General features: G+C 24.2%; 4 protein-coding genes across 4 annotated transcripts; 2 read left to right on the top strand and 2 right to left on the bottom strand.

The window, feature by feature from the left end:
* Positions 1 to 1,408: 1,408 nt before the first annotated feature.
* Positions 1,409 to 3,428, bottom strand: F4817DRAFT_147159 (Cu,Zn superoxide dismutase-like protein). Its single transcript, XM_049297928.1, has 4 exons — positions 2,986 to 3,428; positions 2,718 to 2,847; positions 2,555 to 2,632; positions 1,409 to 2,330 (listed from the first exon to the last, which is right to left on the bottom strand). The coding sequence occupies exons 1-4, from the start codon at positions 3,175 to 3,177 to the stop codon at positions 1,759 to 1,761; spliced, it is 972 nt and encodes a 323-aa protein (XP_049158137.1). The 5' UTR covers positions 3,178 to 3,428; the 3' UTR covers positions 1,409 to 1,758.
* A 152-nt stretch (positions 3,429 to 3,580) lies between these two features.
* Positions 3,581 to 4,712, top strand: F4817DRAFT_340725 (ribosomal protein L13). The gene is made up of 2 exons (XM_049303675.1): positions 3,581 to 3,773; positions 3,841 to 4,712. Exons 1-2 carry the CDS (start codon positions 3,753 to 3,755, stop codon positions 4,357 to 4,359), a joined length of 540 nt encoding a protein of 179 aa, XP_049158136.1. The 5' UTR covers positions 3,581 to 3,752; the 3' UTR covers positions 4,360 to 4,712.
* On the bottom strand, positions 4,432 to 5,834 carry F4817DRAFT_366067 (uricase; the record flags this gene model as incomplete). Its single annotated transcript, XM_049306943.1, has 2 exons — positions 4,432 to 4,977; positions 5,054 to 5,834. The coding sequence occupies 2 exons, from the start codon at positions 5,832 to 5,834 to the stop codon at positions 4,871 to 4,873; spliced, it is 888 nt and encodes a 295-aa protein (XP_049158135.1). The 3' UTR covers positions 4,432 to 4,870.
* A 2,154-nt stretch (positions 5,835 to 7,988) lies between these two features.
* On the top strand, positions 7,989 to 9,602 carry F4817DRAFT_340720 (polysaccharide lyase family 20 protein). Its single transcript, XM_049303674.1, has 2 exons — positions 7,989 to 8,227; positions 8,333 to 9,602. The coding sequence occupies exon 2, from the start codon at positions 8,532 to 8,534 to the stop codon at positions 9,312 to 9,314; it is 783 nt and encodes a 260-aa protein (XP_049158134.1). The 5' UTR covers positions 7,989 to 8,227; positions 8,333 to 8,531; the 3' UTR covers positions 9,315 to 9,602.
* The last annotated feature ends 14,219 nt before the right edge of the window (positions 9,603 to 23,821 follow it).

Raw genomic sequence — 23,821 nt, 5'->3', positions numbered from 1 at the left:
ACGGCATCTGTGATCTGAACCTCCTTGACGGATCAGATCTCTAGAGCCTCAACGAATGCTGCCTACTACTACACGGGTAATGTTTTGGAAAAAAGGAAAAGAATCGAAACTAAAGCGATCCTCCTTTGATCCTCTAGGCCCTGCTTAGACAGTGCAACGTCCGTGTTTTCAATAGCTATGCCCGTCATACATTAGGTAGTCGAGCGTAGCATACCGATCTCAATAGCTTGGTGCTTGTTGATCCTTCGCCCGCGGGTAATTATGTACTTTATCGAATGGGTTAAAGAGGTTGCATGTGCTAGCCATATGCCAGATATTTCTCTATCCCACTTCTTTTCCGTCACAATCACAATCACAAATTTTCTTCAACGGCACTTTGAAATGGGTAGTAGGCAACCTTTTTATCTACTATCCTTGCTCCATACGACCTCCGCCGGCAGGTACCGATAACTGGGATGCCATACTCTTTTACCTAAGTGAGTGCGTTTGAATTGATCTTATCTGTCTCATTCCACGTGTCCCCGGTCACCGCTAAGTGGGACTCTCGGCACTCTTGTGACAAGGTCTGCATTAAGAGGTGAGCGCTATGTTCGTGTATTAGATAACTCCGTTGTAGGAAAGTTATCTGAGGTTAAAACTTGGTGTTGATGATGCGGTCAGTGAGTTGGGTTCAAGGCATGGGGGATGAAGACGGGTATGATCATGGCGGAACCAACCGCTCAACCTCTCCTCATTGTACATATGTTGTGTAAATTGCCAACAGCCGGGGCCCCGGAGTCGGCCACGAAGCCAAGCCTTTCGTTCTTCAGCCATAAAATGTCAGATATGGACTTGGCTTTGGATAAACCCCTACCCACGACTTCTCCGCGCGCCGCCGGGAAGAAAGATCATGATCACGCCGTCTCGTTCGATGATCTATCATTCTTCAAGTCTTTCTCCACGATTATCGACTATCTTCAACGTTTTCGTCGATGCGAGAAGGAGGTATGTAAGACCGGGACAGCCATTGCGACTTCGTCCCTACAATATTTCGTTTGGTTCTGTGACCGCAGTGGTTGACGTAGGAACGATGTCCCAAGGAGGTAATCCTTGGCGGTCCTTCATCATGAGATTCTTTAAATACTCCTGGATTGTGTGGCGCCACCATGGGTCGGTTCATGGTGCCATCGCCCAAAGGATACCACACGATCCATTGAACCCTTCTGGGCACGCAAATTCGGCATCTTTATCCCGAGCCCCTAGATATGCTGACTAGATCTGCCCGCGCTGATAAGGAGCGTTTCTTATGTATGTATTCAAATAAATCGAATGACATGATCAGAGCAGATCTGTCGTCTGATTTCATGTAGCGTCGTCCAATGTAAACCTGTCAAAGTGACTGCCGAGCTGCCATAATCAACAGTGAATAGCTACCAATAACAACATTGCATATTGTGCTATGACGAATGGTTTCTTTGCCGTCTGAATAAACTTGGAATAGTTGGACCCTGAATGTCCCTGCATAAGGGACCGACAGGGGAATTATACATAAACGCTGTCAACGTCGAGACACATAGATGTAAGAATAAACGGGATCTTGAACAAGCCGGGCACCCCTGGGAGACCCGATTCGACGAGACTTGAACCCCAATTGAACTTCCAAAGTTGCTTGCTTTCTATGTATCAACGGTGTTTATTGGATACCAATAGTCTTTGCGAACAATCCCCACTCCAATACACGTTGCCGGATCCAAAACCTGTACAGAACCAGTTCAAGTCTTAGATCATACCTTTCTTTACCTCGTCCTTCCTTTCCTCCCAGAGTGTCTTTCCGGTGCACGAGCATACTGTCTTATCATTGTCCCACATGCCGGCACTCCTCGCAATAACACCGACGACAGTGTTTTCATCATTGCTCAGATTCGCTTCCGTGATCCCTTCCTGCTGGCTAGAAACGACCATTGCGTGACCAATCACTTCCCAAACCTGGAAGGGATGGTCAAAGAATACTGCGCCCCGACCATCCTTTCCGATCTGTATAGTACCTAAGATCCCCCGGGGTTGCGTTGTGCCACTCCCGCCTGCCCATACCGGACCCGTAGATGTAGCACCGAACTTGAGGTCGCCGTATTCTCTTATGCTGGCCGAGTATGTACCAGGCTTAACTCCACGGATAGTCAGGTCCACTAGAGTTATCGTAGGAGAGACTTGGACCATGCGAGCTAAACCCCTGACTTCCCTGTCATTTATTCCCGATCCTTCCGTATCTGCCTCCGGAGCAGAAGCAGGCACCAATGCATCACCACCCTTCTCATTGCGGTGATACGTTTCGAGGATGCACACAGCTGCGCCTAAGAGGATTTGTATCAGCTAGGTAGAAGAGCCAAATAATTATCGTATCGAATTAGGAGATCCGGAGCGCAAGCCGGCTGCTTCGGTGAAGCTCGGCATGAAGTAAAGGAGATTGGTGACCTTCTCCGTGCGGCCTTAAAGTAACGACCGATACTTTGCATAAATCTAAATAGAAATATACAAGGTAATATATAAGGAAAAGGAAATATAATATTTCACTTACTATTCGAAGCACCTGACCCTCTTAGAATAGCATCCCGACCTGTAGCTTCAATAGCGCTAACAATTGCGGACGGAGCAGCTGTTTAAGGAACATGTTGTGTTAGTCTCAGATCGAGATCTTTCATTCAACTATGTAGCCTCTCTTGTGTATGGATTCATCTTACCGGTTCCTTCTACTGATACGAGCTGCTTCTCTAAGTCGGCTTCGACCTTAGTGATACCTCCGAGTTTATATAGCGCATCCGAAACATCTTTGACACAACCGTCACAGGTCATCGGCACAGCGAATAAGGTCTATATAATTTGTTCATGTTCCTATTAGCTTATACTGCCTTGAGCTTGATAGATAATATCTCTTTCTCTAAGACTACTGATAACGACTAAGGTACCTATAGCCATGAAAAAAAAGAAAAAAAACGTAGATAGACGGACCTGAAAAGGAGTCTTGGCCTGATTATGAACCGTCATCTTGTCGCTGGTAGCAATAGGATATCCGGTAATATGAAGGGAAGTTTCTCGCTGGTTACGGTGATAATAAGACTCGGCAGCGACGCCAAGGAAGAAATAGCCAGTACCCGTAGCAAAGGAGCGAAATGATATACCGTGCAAATATTTCAGCATCATATGCTCCGAGGCAGAAGAGGGGATGAAGGAAGCTTCATAGTATTACTATCGATCCGATCCTGTAGAAACGGCTGGAAGCCATTCACTTACACGATAGAAAACCCACTTTTTTTTTTTTTAAATACCTTAACTAAATAGGCCAATAAAATGTAATAAGCAGGACTTTTTGCTTTGAAATCGCAATTCCTTTCTCAGTATTGATCCGATTCTTCTTAGATACAACTTTAGGTAGATGCGGGCTCGGTCCTCGGTGCTTGCGACTGGCGTCACAGGTACCTATGTATTTATCGCAATGCGCTAAATAAATGATATCGCTTATCGATAGGCGGGGAAACTTAGATCTCGGTCCCTTGTTGCACACGTGACTCCTAGAATATCGAATTCTGCTATGTATCGCACCTTAAACACCTGCAAATCCAATAAACCCTGAAGCCGCGAATTCGGCGACAAACGTGCCATTGCAGCACCATAAAGGGTCCTCTAGATCATACATGCGCCCCTCGTCGAGGCCATCGAGCATTTAGACATATATACCTTGACGACGAGGGGCTAAAGCTCCCTCGAGAGTCGTCACCATGTCGCAGACTGTCGGGCTGGTAAGCTCCCCTTCCAAACTCGTCGAAGCGGCATAGCGAAGACTCACAAAGTATACTCTCCGAACAGACGAAACTAGCCTACTCGCGAGTATGGCACCACATCTCCGCCTCGGCGCCACACCCGACGCTCTCCACGCAACCGAACGTAACCCCGCCATCTCTAGGCCGTCTAGCCTCGCGCATCGCCGTGATCCTCATGGGCAAGCACAAGCCGATCTGGGACCCGTCGACGGACTGCGGGGACTACGTGGTAGTAACCAACTGCGCGGCCCTGCACGTCACCGGCCGCAAGATGTGGCAGAAGACGTACTACCGACACAACACGCGGCCCGGCTCCCTGCAGTCCGTCACCATGGACGTGCTCATGGCCAAGCACGGCGGCGCCGAGGTCCTGCGCAAGGCGGTCAGCGGCATGCTGCCGAAGAACAGGTTACGGGATAAGAGGCTCGCTCGGCTGAAGGCGTTTGAGGGCGACGCGCACCCGTTCAAGAAGAATTTGATACGGTTTGGTGGTGTGGAGGTGGGCAAGGAGGGCTGGGGCGAGGCGGTTAAGGCGATAAGACAGGCGGGTGCGGAGAGGTTATAGCGGAATGTTGCTCTGGCGGAAGCCTAGGGGATATGAGCATGAAGGAAGGCTTACGGGCGAGAGAGTGAGCGGACTTTGCCAGGGGAATACTGGCTCTGCATATCTGCTATGTACTACATCGTATGTGTATAATGAATGCATCTCATGACAACCAACTTGATGAGTGGTCAAGAAACAGGTACACCTAGGTATATCACAAGCCGTATATTCGTTTAGAGTGCAAGGGTGTTGCTTAGACCAACTGCGGCTAGGAGTAAATCAAAATCGTGGGAATGGGCATATATATAAATGATATTTAACAACACATTTCTAGGCACGAAGAGGATTTCACGAAATTTAAGGTCTTATCTTGAGATGGTATCTAGATACTCGTTCCGATGCAATAACAACTTGATAACCCGGCTAGAATCCCATTTCCCCGATAATTACGGATTTAAAAAACCAACAATCGCAACCCCGCGCATTACGCCGAAGACATGATACAAATCTGTATAATAATAAAGAATAGCGTCTACGAGCGCGAGATTTCGACTTTTATCAAACCGTTGGGTCCGGACTGCGGCGCGTATACTTCGGCGTCCTTGCCCGTGTTCTTAAGACCCTTGTGCCAGGATAGATCTGTGAAAGCGAATATGGTTAGAAGCTGGCTGGTCTAACATTGATTGTTAATATAATAGGGGATAAGTAGACTTACCGATTTCAAAGTAGTGCTTGTTGGGCAGCGCGTAAGTGACCGACTTGACCTCAGGCGCGGCCTCGAGGATCTGCTCGCCCATTTTGTACATGGTATGCTGGACCGAAGGACTGCTCTCTTCGGCAAAAGTCTTCATGGTGATTCTACGGGCGTCTTCCCAGGCCTTGTCGAACTGGGCTACCTTCTGCTCGACCGCCGCCACGCTCGGTAGAGTGTTCCAACTCCAAGTGGCGTCGACGTCGGTCGAGAGGATGCGATCCCAGGTCTCGGGGAGTGTGGTGTACTCATCGCGAATGAAGCCGTGGAAGGCGGACCCGGTGCTTTTCAGCACCAGGAGCCCCGCGATGCCGCTCGTGAGCTCGATTCCCTGGCGGGTAATACGGGCTTCGACGTTGCGAGTCTCCTCGCCGTCGCGGTAGAAGCTGTGAGGGTGCTCCTTTCCGTCGATGATCATGCGGGTCCACCGCTTTACGGCTATGCTGATGTTGGCGGCGTGGATGTGGGCGTATTGGTCTAGGAAATGCTGTCCCAAGTAGCTGGCGTACAGTTCCGGCGGGTTCACGGGGTGCTCCTTGGCCTTGATGTAGATGGTGTTCTTCATGGAGTCGGTGGCCACGACGACGCTATTGTCCGCCACCGTGTACGACGATTCGATGTCCCCCTCGAGTAAACAGCATACGACCATCTCCGTGACCGTGTGCGTACCCGTTGCCTCGTCCCTATGGACTTTGTACACGCGGACATTGTCCTTTCCGTACCGAGCTGCTGATACGACGGGCATGGTGGAAAGAGTGTGCTCTTCTGTTTTTCTTATTCTCCTCGCTCTTGCTTATTATGATTTACGAAGATTATGAAATCCGTAAAAGTTAAATATTCCGAAACCTTTTGGGGGGATGCCGATAACCTTGCTTTATAAGGGATGGCTTAGGTGCAACGTGATGCAGAATGTTAGAAGGCGAATCTATCCTGTACAATTGTAATCAAACGAGACAATTGGATACTAAGTAAGAATAATAATAAGAAGAAGAAGAAAAAGGAAGTCGTGAATCATTGGCCGAGTCAGTCTACAGAAGAAGGAAAGAAAAGAACGCGGTGTAAATGGAAAGGGAGAAACAAGACAACGTATTTATATACATCCGATCTAAAGTGAGCTATGTATGTATGTAAAGGTAAGGAAGGTATTTTACCTCGGACCTATGTCTCTTGTACGTTGGAGATACTTCAGCTTTTTCCTAAACTCCAAGCCACCAAACGAAGCTATGTACATACTAACCTTCTGACCTACACTTACTAGACTACCGACCCTCCATCCCAAATCGAGCTGCATACGTAACCTGAATAGGTTCATATGAGGATGCAGGGACGTAGTAGTCTACGCAGATCCGGGTCCTGGACAGTCCCGGATTTAGCTGCTCGACTGGGCAGCACAGCAGGTTGTTGGCTCTCTGCAGATCGGAAAGCGCCTGAAGCGGATGCATACGGCATTGCATATGTACATGCCTCATGCCTCATACATACATACATACATTCATAGGTACGATACATATGATATAATACAAAGGTGCGCAAAGCTCATGCCCGCTGGTCACCGATAAGAGGAGTACCGCAAAATGTAACTATGTAGTTGGTGACACAAGAACGGCGACGGGATGATGGAAGAAAAGGAGGGGACTTTAGGGGACTTCCTAGTAAAAAAAAGAAATGGCGTAGAATGGACCCAGTTAACTAGCTTCGGATGGGTCTCAGAAGCTAGGTACCTAAGCTTGCTAGCTTGCTTGCAGTTGCTTTACGGCAAGCTTTTACCCCCAAATGACCAATAATAATGCATCGTTCCCATTGGCGACTTTTTAGCTGCTCGATACATCATACCGTACCTTACGGAACCCGCCGACTCCCCTACACCCCCAAAGGCCGACTCCTACCGTAATCGGTACTCAGCTACCCTACCTAACCCAAGTCCGCTTACATACATAGTACATACCTCTCTAGCTTCTTATCTGTCCGGTCTGTCTTACCCTTTTGCTACCGATATCACTCTTCTTGCTTGGTGCTAATGTAGGCAACATGCGGTCTAGATTTCTAATCTAGATTTTGTTGCGGGCTGATGTCATTCTAAGACCATCCGGGAAGTGTTGCTGAGTTGCGAAGCGAGTTTATGTTCGATTTATATTCTAGAGTATTTCACTGATTAACTTCCTAAACTAAATCGTTCACTCGGCTTGTGCTAACTATCATGCTTCTACTTAGTATAACAGGTAGTTATTGAGAGGAAACTTAAATAATGTGGTCAAGTGTTTACAGACGTATCTGCGATAGTTTGCTAATCTGCCGAGTTTCCATGTTATCCAAGCTTGTGAGACTCTGACTCTTGATAGGTATATGTAACCGGTGAATAAAAGTCGTTTGCCGTTGGAAACGACTGCGGGTGAGAAACATTATCCACGCCGGTCAAGCTTCTACATGCCACAACTAATATACTCGTGGTCGAAATCTAGCCCCTCAATCGAATATGTAAAGGAGACTACCCCCACGGAGGCGGTCTCAGGACTCACGTCTAACGACCTGGGGTATAGAGATCCGAGGGTAACACAATACACATCATACACCGCGCTCGTTACCACTCATCTCATAGTGAAGCTGACTGTGATTGTAACTCTCATATCGGACTAGGATGTTCCCTGTGTTGTTAATATATACATACCTAGGTAAGTATATAACCCATTGCCGTGACGTATATGCGTCGATGATGGGTTCGTAATCAATGAAACTCACAATTGTCCGCTTCGATGAAAAGCACGTCAAAGTTGTTTCTGAATAATGCTGGATTATATGGAGGCTAAATATAGAATCGCTAAGGCTGAAAATAGACAGGGGTGTTTTATATATTCGGCCTTTCATCAAGCTGCTGACGCCAACCTTACCCCAATCCAAAGAACTGCAGCTTAGCTCTTTCTTATATGGTAATTTCTACTTCGTAATGATACTATGAAACTGCCCTAGCTGAAGCTGTCAGGTCTCATATAAATGATCTGCACAGTATGCTAAAGCGCCGCTCGAAGAATATTGCCCTTCGATGGCAAATCATCTAGCTCCCCCCTATAAGCTAATTTATACAATTACCTATGCTGGGTTTTATGATCTGTCATGCCCATAAGAAGAATCTCTCTTAATATGGTAGGTCAAGATTTGGCTGACGACTTTTACGTCCTAGCTCCCTTAGTCATTTAGCAAGCTCAGGGGCTGTATTTACACAATGATTGACTAGAGTTCTATGGACAGGACGCTAATCCACCTTACATTGCCTAATGATCTAATATGGAAGGTCGTATTCGAATAGGTAACGTCGGGGCTTCGTGTTGGGTATATATATATGAATGTTGAACTACCCAGGCTAGTATACAATGTCTCAAGTCCTACCACAGAAGTCAAGCTTGCTCTTCATCACACTATAAAGAAGATCTAGCACACCCTTCTCGCTATGTATATCTCTAAGATCGCGGCGCTTGCGCTTCTTGCGCCTTGCACGCTTGTCTCCGCCACTCCGGTCTTCAAGAACCACGGAACACTAGATGGATGGGATGGGACCAACCACGAACATAAAGGAACCGTAACTCAGGTCGACAACGTGTCTTACAACTCAGGCTCGTCGATCAAAGTGGTTCAGATATACGACTCTGGCTACACTGGCAGATACCACTCGGAAGTCTACAAGAAAGACGTCTACAAAGTCGGCGACGAGGGGTTCTACGGCTTCGCTTTCAGGCTGCACTCAACTTGGGACACCTCGTCCAAGCAATCCTACAACATCGCGCAGTTCATCAGCAACCTGGAGGACAACCCCGACAACACGTGCGGGGATGGCTTCATCCCCTCGATGATGATGTGGGTCGAGGGCAACGAGCTCAAGATCCGCAGCAAGGGCGGCAACATGTGCGATAGCACCCTGAAGAAGTTCTCGGTCGGCACGATCAAGCCGGGGTCTTGGCACCGCGTCGTCCTCCAGGCCAAGTGGGAAAGCGACAGCTCGGGCTACTACAAGGTCTGGTTCGACGGGAAGCAGGCGCTGGAGGAATCGGGCATCATCACTACGTACAGGGACGCGCAGAAGAAGTACGGCTTCCAGTTCCGCACCGGCTTGTATGCCAATAGCTGGCACGACGACAAGCGCATGGATGGAAGCCAGGGCACCCGACAACTGTGGATTGATGAGGTTGCTATCGGAAACAAGTATGAGGATGTGGACCCCGGGGTTCAGCAGTAATCGTGTGGTAATTGTAGGTTGTTTCGGATGGCCTTTTTATAAGATGTTTAATGATTTGTTAGTTTCGGCAGTTAATCAGAATGTTATATATATATATAATCCATGGCTTTGTTAATTTCTTGAGCTGTTCAATGGTTCAAAGAGATGGGAGATAAGATATAGTTGAGTGCACGCATATCCGGGGTATAATTAAGACTAGCCAATAGGAGTTGTCATAGAATAAGGAATAGGGTAGGTAACTACATAGCTATGATTATAATTTATGGTCTATGAATACACCTAAGTCAGAGTTAAAAATAAAATAAAAATAAGATTATCACTAGACACCTAAAGTATATGACATACTTATGAAAGGGGTAGATACCTCTTATGTTTCTCCTATTGTATCACTACTGGAGAACGTGTCGCAGTAGCAAAGTTTAATATAAGTTTTAATATTAAGTATTATAGCGGGAAAATATGCTACCGTAAAACTATTGCATGTATGTTTAACCATTACTCCACCTTTTAAAACTTATTTATTATTAACCTTTATAATACATATTATTTCCATAAATAATATTAATTTTATAATTATTATTATATAACGTAAATTATTGTTTTATATATTTAAACTTTTTAACGTTATATTAATTTTTAATATTACGTTAATTTTTATTATTACGTTAATATTTAATATTACACAGTTTTAATTATTAAAAAATTTATTTAAAATTATTAACTATTATATTTTAAAATATTATTATATTATTAATAAATATTACGTTTATAATAACCATTAATAAAAATTAACTATTATTTTATTTATTTAAAAATATTTATTATTATTTTTTTAATTTTTATATAGTTTTTATTTATTATTAATTTTTTTATTATTATTATATATATATAATTATTTTTATTTTAATATATATTATTTTTTAAATTTTTATAAAATTTTTATTTATTATTAATTATTTTATAATTATTATTTATAAATAATTATTTTTTATTATAATAAATATTATTTAATTAATAAAAATTATTAAATTATTATTTTTATAATAATTATTAATTTATTATTTTTTCGTTTTTATTAATTATTTTTTATAATAAACTAAGTATATTTTTAATAATATTATTAAAAATTTTTTTTAAAATTATTTATTAATATTTTTTTAATTTATTATAAATATAATAATTATTTAATTTATTATTATTATTTATTTTATTTTTATTATATATTTAATTACTTATTTAATCTTATAATATAATTATTAAATTTATATTAAAATTTATTAAAAGTAATTTACGTTTTTAATAATTTAATTTAACCATTTTATTAAACCATTTATATATAATATAATTAAAAATATTTAACGTTTTATTTATTAAAATAATAATAAAAAAATTATTTTAAAACTATAAATTAATTAAATATATAATATATTTAATAAAAATTTAAAATAAAATAATTTTACTTTTATTTGGTTAAAAGATATAAAAGCCTTATTTTTTACTGGTAAAAAAACATTATAATATTTAATTATAACTTTTTTTTACAAATATATCCCATTTATTAATATTATTGTAATTATACCATTAAATTTAACCTTTATTTATTTTATTTATATATATAAAAATAAAATTTATAAAAAAGATATTTATAATTTATTAATTAAAATTTAACTATTTATTTAAAAATTTATAAATATATATAATGTAATTATTATATATTTCACGCGATAATATAAACTTATTTACTTTTTTAAAAATTTCTTAATTATTTTTTTATATTATTTAAATAATAAATTTATTAATTTAATTTTATATTTTATTAAAAAAAAAACGTAATTTTTTAAAAATTATTACCAAAAGTTTAAACCGTTTTTAAATTTTTAAAGTTATTTTAATTTTAATTATATAAATATTATATTAAAATATAAAATTTATTTTTATAAATATTACATTATAAATAACTTTTATTTTTAAATAATTAGTATAAATATTATAAATTTTTTAAAATATATAATTTAAATAATTAATAATTTTTTTTTTAATTAATTTATTATAAAATATAATGTTTAAATCATTATTTATTAATTATATTTAAAATTTAAATCACTACTTTTTAACTTAATATTAAAAATATTTAAAAATTTATAATCTATTATTATATTTATATTATTTTTTAAAATTAATATTTAAAAATTATTAAAATAATTAATATTTATTATTTAAATAATATAAATATTTTTTTTATTATTATATATAATAAAATTTTTTTTATTAAATGTATTTTTAATTTTTAAAATTTAATTTAACTTATTTTTAATTTTATATATTTTATTTAATAATTTAAATCATATAATACTGTAATAAAATCTTTAAAATTAAATTTTTAAAATAATTTTTAAATAATATTTTTAATATAAAATTAATAATATAAAAAAAAATAAGTAAAATAAGTTTATTATAATAATTATTTTACCAAAAAATATAAAAATATAATTTATAAGTTATAATATAAATAAATTTAAATTTTATTATAATTAAACCAAAAATAATTTAATTTAAGTTTTTTTTTAAACATTATTAAACGTTAAAAATAATTTTATTTTTATTATAAAAAGGTATATTTGACAATTTTTCCTTTAATTAAAATTAGCTATTTAGCGCCGGCATTAACTAAATAAAATAATATTATAAGTAAATAAAAATTAAAAATAAAAAATAAAAGATTTTTTATATTAAGTAAAATTTTAATTTTAATTTTTTAAAAAATATTTTAAACGTTTAAAATGCCATAAATATACTGTTATAACTATTTAATTATAATAAATTAATAAACGTTAATATTATTATTATTATTATTATAAATAAATATAAATAATATTTTTTATATTTATCCCTTTTTTTAATATTTAAATTTAAATATATATTATATTTATTATATTTAATTTATTACCTTTTTATTTTTATTTAAATAAATATAATTATTATATTAAAGATTTAATTTTATAATAACTTTATTAATAAAATTTAATAAAAATAACTTTAACTTTATTTTATAATTTTAAATTTTTTATTTTTATAACTTTTATTTTATAAACTTTTTAATTTTATAAATAATATATATTTTTTTATAAATTTAATTATATTTTTAATTTAATATATTTTTTTAAGTATTTATTAATATAATTTTAAACTTTTTATTTATTTTATTTATAATCTTTAATGTTTTTTATTTTTATATATTATATTTTAATAGTTAATTATTTATTAATAAAATATATTTATATTAAATCTTTATTATTTTTAATATTTTATATAATTAATTAAAAATTTAAATATTTTTTATTTAATATTATAATTTAATTTATTTTTATTTTTTTTTATTTTTATTTTTTTTTTTTATTTTATATTTATTTATATATATTATAATATTAATAAAAGTATATATTAAAATAATATATATTTATTTTATTTAATTTATTATTATTATTTTTATATTTTTTTCTTTATTTATAATTATATTATTGTTAATTAATTTTTATTATTTTATTTATATTTATTTATATTTTTTTATATATTTAATTTTAACGTTATTTATATATTATATTATAAAAAAATAATATTTTAAAGTAAGTTTTTATTTTAAAATTAAATATTTATTAATATATAATTTATATATTTAAATAGTTAATAAAAAAATATCTTTAAAAAACGATAATAAATCTTTATAAAAAATTTTATTATATATAAAAAAAATTAATAAATAATTTAAAAATATTATTATAAATTATAAAAGGTAAATATTTTTATAATAATTAATTACCGATATTTTATTGTTTTATTTTTAATATTAATAATATTAAATATTTAAAAAATTTATACCATTTATTAAAATTATATTAAAATTTAACCTTATTAATATTAATCCTAATTTTATTAAATTATAATTAAATAACGATAGTATTTTCTTTTTATTTTTTAACTGCATTTTATAATTTTTATTAATTATATATTAACATTTTATATTAATATTAAATAATAATATTTATTTATTTTCTTTATCGTTTTTTTAATTACGTAATAAATGTTATAAAATTAATTATTTATTAATTTATTATTTATTATTTTTTAATAATATTATCATATAAATTATATAATGGTTTAATAAAATGGTACGTTAAAAATTTATGTTTATTTTTTAAAATAAATTCGGTTAAAAATTTATAAAGTAATATTTCTTACAGTTTTATTTATTATTGTTTACGGAATTAATATTAAAAAATTAATATAATTAATTTATATTAATATATAATTTAATTAAAAAAATTAATGGTAAGAAATATTTATTTAATTTTAAAATTTAATTAATTTTATAATAACTTATTATAAATAATAATAAAATTTTATTTTAAATATTTAAATATAATATATTAAATTAAAATTTTATTATAATATTAAATATTAATTAATTAAATAATATTTGTAATATAAAATTAATGGTTTATTTAATTTAATTTTTAAATATTAAAAACCATTATAAAATAATAATGTTTGATTTTAAAAATTAAAATTAACTTTTTATTAATTTATGGTTTATATATTATAAAGTTTAATTTAATTTAATTATTTAATAATTATATAAATAATTTATTAAAAACGGGTTAATTTTAAATAAGTTTAAGGTTAAATTTATTTAAAATTAAAATTTTATTATTTTTATTATTAAATAAATAAATTTATAAATTTGTGGTTTAATTATTATTAATTTTATTTAAACATTTATAAAAAAAAAATTAAATAATTAAATTATATTATATAATAAGATAAGATTTAAATAATTAATGATATATTAATAATTAATATGGTTTTATTATAAATTAAGCCATATATTTAATACTTTTATATATAAGTTTTATATTTTAAATATAACTTATTGCAAGTATTTCCGCATACGTTAACATATTAATACACCGTTACCATTATAAAATTTTACAAAACAATTTTAATATAACCTTATAAACTTATTATCCTTTAATATTAAAAATAATATAATAAATTTTATGTCGTTATTAATGTAAAAACTTTTAAAAAAAAAAGGTAATAACTTTATAAATCCCTCGTTTTAAAAAACGTTTATATATTAATTTATTAATTTTATAACTAAATTATTACCATTTAAAAGTTTTTTAAAGTCGTTATAACATCGGTTTATTAATTTTATTAAAAGTTTTTTAAAAATATTATAATATAAATTTATCAATTTTATTAAAAACTTTTTAAAAAATTTAATAAATCAACTAATTAATTTATTAAATTTCATATCATTTTTACGGTATAAATATAATACTAAGTTTAAAAAAATGAAAAAACTTAAATAATTAAAATAATAATAAATAAATATATATAAATATATAAAAAAGTATATATTTAAAAAAAAATTAAAAAAAAATTAAATATATAATAAAATATAATTAAATTTTTATATATTTTATATATTATTATTATAATAAACGGTTAATATTTATATATTAATTATAATAATATATTTAATTTTATTATAAAATTATAATAATATTAATTACTTTAATATAAATAAGTAAATAACATTAATTTAAATATTTAAATAAATAATTTAAATATTTAAATATTTAAATTTTAATTTAATTTATAATAATTTAATTTATAAAATAATATAATTAAAAAAAATTAAAATAATAATATTTTATTTTAATAATAAAAAAAAACTATATTTTTATAAAATCGGAAAAATTATTATTTTTTTATAATATTTTATTAATATATTTTTTATAAAAATAATATAATAAATTATTAAATTTATTAATAATATTTCTTTTAATATTTAAACGTAAAAAAATTTAATTAATTTATAAAATTTAAGTTACCATTTAAAATATTACCATCGTTTTTATTAAATATAACAATATTATTTTTTTTAATTACGTTATTAAATGATTTTAAAAAATGGTTTATTTGTCCCCGATTACGGTTATGGGTAAAACGTTAAAATTTACGTAAATAATAATTATTAATTTTATTATAAATATTTTTAATATTATAACTTTTTTTAAAAATATTTATATAAATTTAATTAAAATAATGTATAATGTAAAAAGTTTTAATATTATAATTAACGGTAAATTATATTAATGGTTAAATAATATTAAAAATAATTTAATTTATAATAAAAAACTGTTAAAAGTTATAATGTTATTATAAATAACATATGGTAATTATAAATGATATGTAAAAATTTAAGTTATTTAAAGTATAATTGCGTATAACGTAATTTTTATATAATTAATTGATTATATTTTAACGTTTTATAAAAAGTAACAATAACCGTATATATACCGTTTATTAAATATAACCGTATTTATCTCATTTAATTTAAAAAACAACTTTTGATTTTTACGTTTAAAAAATTAAATGACTTAAATATTTAAGTGATAATATTACCGTTTACGGTTTAAACGTGTTAAATATTTTAAGTGTTAAATTAAATAAATGGTATTAATACGGCATTAATACGGTTTTAATTAATGAGCGGTTTTTGCGTTTTTTACATTTTTTACGCCGTTCCCGTTTTAAACCGTTTTTTTAATTTAAACGATTCCCCCGTTTTAAATGGTTTATACATGGTATTATTACATATTACCATAACGTATATACCATTTTATACTTTATAATTATAAATTTACACGCGTGTTTATATATACGTAATACGTAACGTAATTTATTTAAAAAACACGTAATTTTTTAATTAAATTAATTAAATGCCGTAATTTATAACTTATAATTTATAACCCGTAATTTTAATTATAATGTATATAAATAAATTTTTATATAAAAATGTATAAAAATATACTTTTTAATTTTTACATATATATACATTTACCCGGAGCGGTGCACGTGCCGCTCGTTAATGGGAGCCGTTTAAAACGAAAACGGCGTAACGGCCGTTTATTGGTCAAATGGTTTATAATGCAAAAACGGCGCATTAATTATACCATTTAAAAAATATTAATTGGTTTTTATTATTTTTACGGTTAATTTTAATGAGTTTCACGTTTTTCTTTAACATTTAAAAGCGGTTTATACTTAAAAACCGTATATATACGGTATATATACGGTTATTATTACTTTTTATTTAACGTTAAAATATAATAATTATGGTTAACGTTATAACTTTTTATAACCGTTATGGTGGTTATGTTATAACCACGGTTATCCATTTTATATAACAAAAGTTTTACGTTAATAAAAATGTTATTTATTACGGTAAATGTTTTAATAATTATAATTAAATAATAAACTATTATAATAAAAATTTTATTAATTTTATTTAAAATATTACGTTATAAATTTAATATATTTAAATTTAAATAATATTTAAATATAATATAATTATAATTTACAATTAAAACTATTAAATTAATAAAATTAAATTTTTATAAATATTTAAAATTATTTTCTTTTACATTTATTATATTTATAATTATTAAAAACTTTTGGTTTAAAATATTAACTTATAATTTAATTTTAATAAATTAAAACTTTTTTATTAATTATTTAAATAAATTAAACAGTAAAATATTATTAAAAATTATTATAAATATAAATCATTTTATTATATTATTAAAAACTTTCGATTTTTTTTTACCTTTAAATTTTAATTATATAAACTTTAAAAACTTAACATATTTAAATTTTTATTAAATATATATTTTATTAAATATTTTACTAATTTTTTTACATACGTTTATATTACAAGTAATTTTTTTTAACTATATATTTTTAATACTTTTTTTAATTTTACTTTTATTACTTTTAATTAAATTAATTAAATTTACATTTAAATTAAACATAATTTTTACTTTAACAATATTAATTATTTTTATTATTATATTTATATATATATTTTATAAAAACTAATAAATTAATAAATTTTTATTATTAAATATTTTATTTATATTTAAAACTTTAAAATAATTACTTTATAATAATTTAATAAAGTTTAAATTAAATTTAACCGTAAAAAAATTAATTAACAACTTATTATTAAATGCCATTTTTTTAAAAAATTTAAATATAAACCAAAATATATAAATTTAAAATACGTTAATATATTTATTTAAATAAATATTTATAAATAACTTAAAATATAAAATTTATATTATTTATAAAAAGTCTTTTAAATAAAAAATCGTATTTAATATTTTAAATAATTTTAAAACCATATTTTTACAAATTTATAAAAGTATTTATAAAATAGTTTAATTTTAAAAAACATTATTTAATAATAAATGTAATATATTTATTATTACCAAAAATAATAAAATATTTTTACATTTTTTATTAAAAAATTAATTTTATTTTGTTAAATATTTAATTAAAAAACAATATATTTTTAAAAATATAACAAAGGTTTTTAACTTTATTATTATTATTACTTAAAATTTTATTAAAATTTTCTTAAATTAGTTTAAAAAATAAATTCAGGAAAATTATTTTAAAAAGTAATAAAATATTTACTTTTATACATTTAAAACTTATAAATTTACTTTACAATAATATCATATTATTATTAACATTATTTACGTTAAGTTTTAAACCATTATTAAAAAAATCATTATTAAAAAAATTATTAATAAAAATATTATTAAAGAAATTATCTTTAAAATAATCATTATTAAAAAAATTATGGTTAAACTTTATTGTCAAATTTAAAATATAATTATATACGTTTTTAGAAAAATTAAATTAAAAATATATAATATTAAAAATTATAATTATAAATATTTAATATATATATTTATTTATATTTTTAATTGGTTTTAAACCTTTACCGCGTTAAAAAAAAACCAGCTTATATTAATCATTAAAACTATCGTTAATTTAATCATTATTATCATTTAATATAATATTTTAATAAATAAATGTAACTTATTTAAGTTAATATTGTTTTAAAATAATAATCGAAATTAATTATTAATATATTACGGATAAAATTGGTAAAAAAATTTAATATTAATATTTTATATAAAAAAACTAAAATATTTAAATAAAATAATATTAATGATAATAAAAAATAATTATTTATATTTTAAAAATAAAATTTTTAATATTATTATAAAATAAATGCGTATTTTTTAAATCTTTTAATTACATAAATAATTTATATCTTTTAATTAATATAATATAATAGTTACTTTTTTTATTTTAAATACTTTTTTAATTAACTTATAAAATTATTATAATAAAATAAATAATACAAAATTTTTTTTTAACTTTTTTAAATTATTTAAAAATACATTATTTAATTTATTAATTATATTTATTTTAATAAATATTTTTATTTTTTAAATAATAATTAAACTATTTATTATTAATAATATTTAATATATTTATTATATAAAAACAGTTTATATAACGTTACCACCGATTTAAAAAAGTGTAACATATTATAATAAATTTTAATAAAATTAAAATAAACAAAAATATAAAATTAATTATATAATATAATAATAAAAATATAATATGTTATAATTAAAAATAAATTAATGTTAATAATAATAATAACCTTTTTATAATCAATAATAATATTACCATTATTAAAAATATAAAATTAATAAAAATTAATAATATTAAAAATATACATTATAATAATAATAATAGTTAAAAAAAAAATATTAAATTATTAATTATAAAATTTAACAATAAATTATTTTTTTCCTAATATATTTTAAGATTTTTTAAAGATTTTACATATTTTAATATTAAATAATAATTTTTATTAATTTAAATAATATTTATAATAATGGTATAATTAAATTATAAAATTATATTATATAAATTAAACCATTTAATATAATAAATATTATTAATTATAATAAAATATTTAATTTTAATATTAAAAAGCTTAAATTTATATTATTTAATTATATTAATAAAGATAATATAAATATAATTAATATATTAAAAAAAACTTTAATAAAAAATAATATAATAAATTATAATTTTTAAAAATTAAATATATTAAAATTAATTAAATATAAATAAAATAAATTTATTAAAACCTTTATTTTTAAAATAAATTTAATAATATTTATAAATATATATAACATTAATTAAAATAAATGGACATTATTTTAAAAAATATTGTATTTATTATATAATAAAAAAAGCAAAGTTTATAAAGAAATTATCCAATTATTTAAATAATTTTCCACGTTTATCCACCGGTTTTACAATAAATTACCATTTATGTATATACGTAAAGTTATAATTTTTTTTAAAGCGGAAAAAATATTAATAAAATTTTAAACACGTTATTTAAATTTTGTTAAAAAGTTAAAATAATAAATTAAAAATTTAATTAATAAAAGAAATAAATAAAAAAATAAAAAGTAAAAAAAAGTTAATAAAAAAAAAAAAAGGTAAAGTTTAATGTAAAAACTTAATAAATAATTTACGGAAATATAAACTTTTTATTAAATTTAAATTAAAAGAAGTTATTATAAATAAAGAAAATATACCGTTTATTTTAATAAAATTAAATTTCTTTAATTTACCAATTATTTTTAAAAACTTTATATTATTTAATATATATTTTAAAAATATATATAAAAACTTAAAGATTTTTATAAATAATTTATTTAAATTTTATTACTTTTAAATATAAATAAATTTAATTTAAACATTTAATAAATATTACTTATATTTTCTTTTTATAAATAGTAAAATAATGGCCATATTTTTAAACAATTTTATATATTATTACTATTATAATAAATAATATTATTACCATATAATTAATAATTATAATAATAATATTATATAATTTTATATTAAATAAATGATTAATTATAATTATAATTAATAAGCAAAATCTTATATAAACTAAAATAAAAAATATTTATACTTTTAAATTAAACTTATAATTATTAAATTTACCTTTAATAAAATTAAAAAATTAAAAAACCTTAAGTTTTTTTTTAAAAAAAATAAATTAATTATTAATATTAACCATATTTTTATATTAAAAAAAAATGCTTTTATTATTTTAAACGTATTTAAAAATTATAAATTTAAAAAATATTTTAATAATTTTAACCTTTTAAAATAAATATTTTATAAAAGAAAAATATAATAATAAAATTTAATATATAAAATATATAAACTTTAATTATTTATTAAAATAAAAAACTAATTATTATTATTTTTATTAAATTATTAAATACTTTTTTAAATTTAACAATAATAAAAAACTTATTTATTTATTTTAAATTATACCACTTTACTATATTTATACAATTTAAAACCAATTTAAAATCAATTATTATAGTTATTAATTTTTTAAAAAAAAATAAAACTAACAAAATAACAATACAATTCCAATAACATTAATATTTATAATAATTTTTATTAACAAATTTAACATATTTTAAAATTTATACCAATTATTATTAAATTATTATATTACTTTATATACTTTAAATATAAAAAACTATTTTTACTTAAAAAATATTATTCCGTTAATATTTAATCTTTACAATTTTAATTTTAATAATATTATTAAAAACTTAATAATTTTATAAAATTTAAATAAAAATATATATATAAATATTAATAAAAAAAAATATTAATATATTATTAAACTATAATTTTTATTAAAAATATATTATAACAAATAAAAAATTATAAAACCAAAAACCTTAAAATTTATAAATTTTATCGATTTTATTTTATTATTATTAGTTTAAAATTATACGTAAATATAACATTAAATACCGTTTTTAATTTAATAAAATATAACCATTTCCACTACCAATTTAAACAAATACAACAAACTATAATTAAATTAAAAAGCGTTAAAAAAATAATATATAAAACTTAATAAAATATAACCAATTTAAACTTAACGTTAAAAATTATTTCTTTAACTTTTAATATTATTATATTATAACCAATTAATTTATACCATTTTAAATTTAATAATTTATTTAACTTAATATAATTTTTATTTAAAAATATAATTTTTACTTTTAAAATAATAAATAAATATACATTAAAACTTAAGGCCTTTTAATTTTTATTTAAAACATATTAACTTTAATCGTTAAAATATTATTTTTAAAACTATAAAATAATAATATATATTATATAAAATATAAATATTCTTATATTTTTTAAATAATAACTACAAATAAAATATATAAAATTAAATTTTATAATAATAATAAAACAATTTAATAAAAATTTTATAATTTTTATTATTATAATATATATATATATAATTAAAAATATAACTATTTTAACAAATTATAACGTTTTAAAAAAAAATATAACAATTTTTAATTAATTATTATAAATAATTATAAAACATTTAATAATTTATATTATTATACATTTATAATAACCATATTTTAAACAAGGTTTTAAATTAATAATATTATATTTTAAACTATATTTAATATAACTATATTAAATATTAATAAAAACGTTAATATATTTAAATTTAATAAAATTATTAACTTTTTAAATATAAGCAATATATAACAGCTTAACATATATATTATAATACATTTTTTAAATTTTACAACAAAATATTTTATAATAATTAATTGCAATATTATAATAAAAAAAAATTTACATTAATAAAATATTATTTTTATTTTTAAAAGAATATTATTAATTTAATTTTTATTTTAAATAATTTAAAATTTATATTTATAAAATCAACTTTTTTAACATAAAAAAAACATTTTTAATAAAATTTAATAATAAATTTATAATATAATTATTATTTTAAAATATTTTTAAATATAATAATCTTATATTAATAACTTATATATAAAAAATATATATATATTATTTTAATTTATTTTATTATATATTAACTTAAATAAATAAAAATAAATTAAATATATTATAAAAATAAAAAAAATATATATAAAAAGTAATAAATTTTAATAATATATTTTATAAATACTTTTATATAATTAATACAATTTAATTTAAAAATATTATAATTATATTATATATTTTATAAAACAACAATTTATTATTTATTAAAAACTTTTAAACTTTATTTTTTTTTTTAATTTTTAAAATAAATATATTATAAAAATTATAAATATAATAACTTTTACTTTAAAAAGTTTAATATAATAACCTTTATTAAATAATTTTAGAAATTAATATTTAATATTTATTAATATTTATATTTTTTTTTTTATATATTTAAAATTATTAATTTAATATTTTATTTTTATTTTATAAATATTATAATAAATATTTAATTTTTAATTAAAAAAATTTCATTTAATTTTATAACAATAAATTTGGTTATATTAACTATATTTTTTTTTTTAATATTTAAAAAATATTATATATATTTATTATTATAATATTAATAAAAAAAATTAATTTATTAAATACCATTTTTAAACTACCCATTTTTATTAAAATTAAAAACCAACCTTTTATTATTAACATTATTATAATTAACCTAATAAAATTATATATTGTTTTAATTAATTAAAGATATTTTTTTATTAATTAAAAAATAAAATATATTTAAATAATTATAAATATTAAAACTAATATAATTTATATTATATAAAAACTAATATATTTTAATAAAATAATTAAATAAACGTTTATAAAAGTATAAAATTGGTATATTTTTTATTATTTTAATATTATTTGTTTTAAAAATACATTTAAAATTAACTTTATATAATTATAAATTAAACATTATTTATAAAACCACTTTTAATTTAAATAAATTTACCAAATTATATTAATTATATATTAATTTTAATTAATATAAAGATATATTTAATAAAAATAAAATTTTATAAATATATACATTTATATTTTATATAAATATAAATAAAAGATATTAATATAATATATTAATAAAATTAAAAAAATATATAATATATTGTATAAATTATATTTTAATTTATTAATTTTATTTATTTTTAAAATAAACATTTAAAAAATATTTTAATTTATTTATAATAAAAAAATATTATTAATAAAAAATAACTATATTTATATAATAAAACTTTTAAAAAAAATAAAAATTTTTAAAACAATTTTAATATATAAAATAATTATAATACGTGGGAAAATAACAATTTTTAAATTAATATTAAAATATAAAATAATATTAATATTTATAAAAATAATAATATTTAAAATAATAATAACGTTTAAAATAATGGTAATATTAAAAATAATAATAATATTTATAATAATAATAATATTTAAAATAATAATAACGTTTAAAATAATGGTAATATTAAAAACAATAATAATACATATAATAATAATAATATTTAAAATAATGGTAACATTTAAAATAATAATAATATTTAAAATAATAATAATGTTTAAAACAATAATAATATTTAAAATAATGATAGTATTTACGATAAAACCGATTTTAAAGAAAATATTACGTATGTATATAACGTTATATA

This window comes from Daldinia loculata, assembly GCF_022478755.1.
Source record: "Daldinia loculata strain CBS 113971 unplaced genomic scaffold F4817scaffold_31, whole genome shotgun sequence".
In the NCBI taxonomy this organism is placed as follows: Eukaryota; Fungi; Ascomycota; class Sordariomycetes; order Xylariales; family Hypoxylaceae; genus Daldinia; species Daldinia loculata.
The sequence above is the reverse complement of the archived record's forward strand: the minus strand, read 5'-3'. Positions and strand labels throughout refer to the sequence as shown.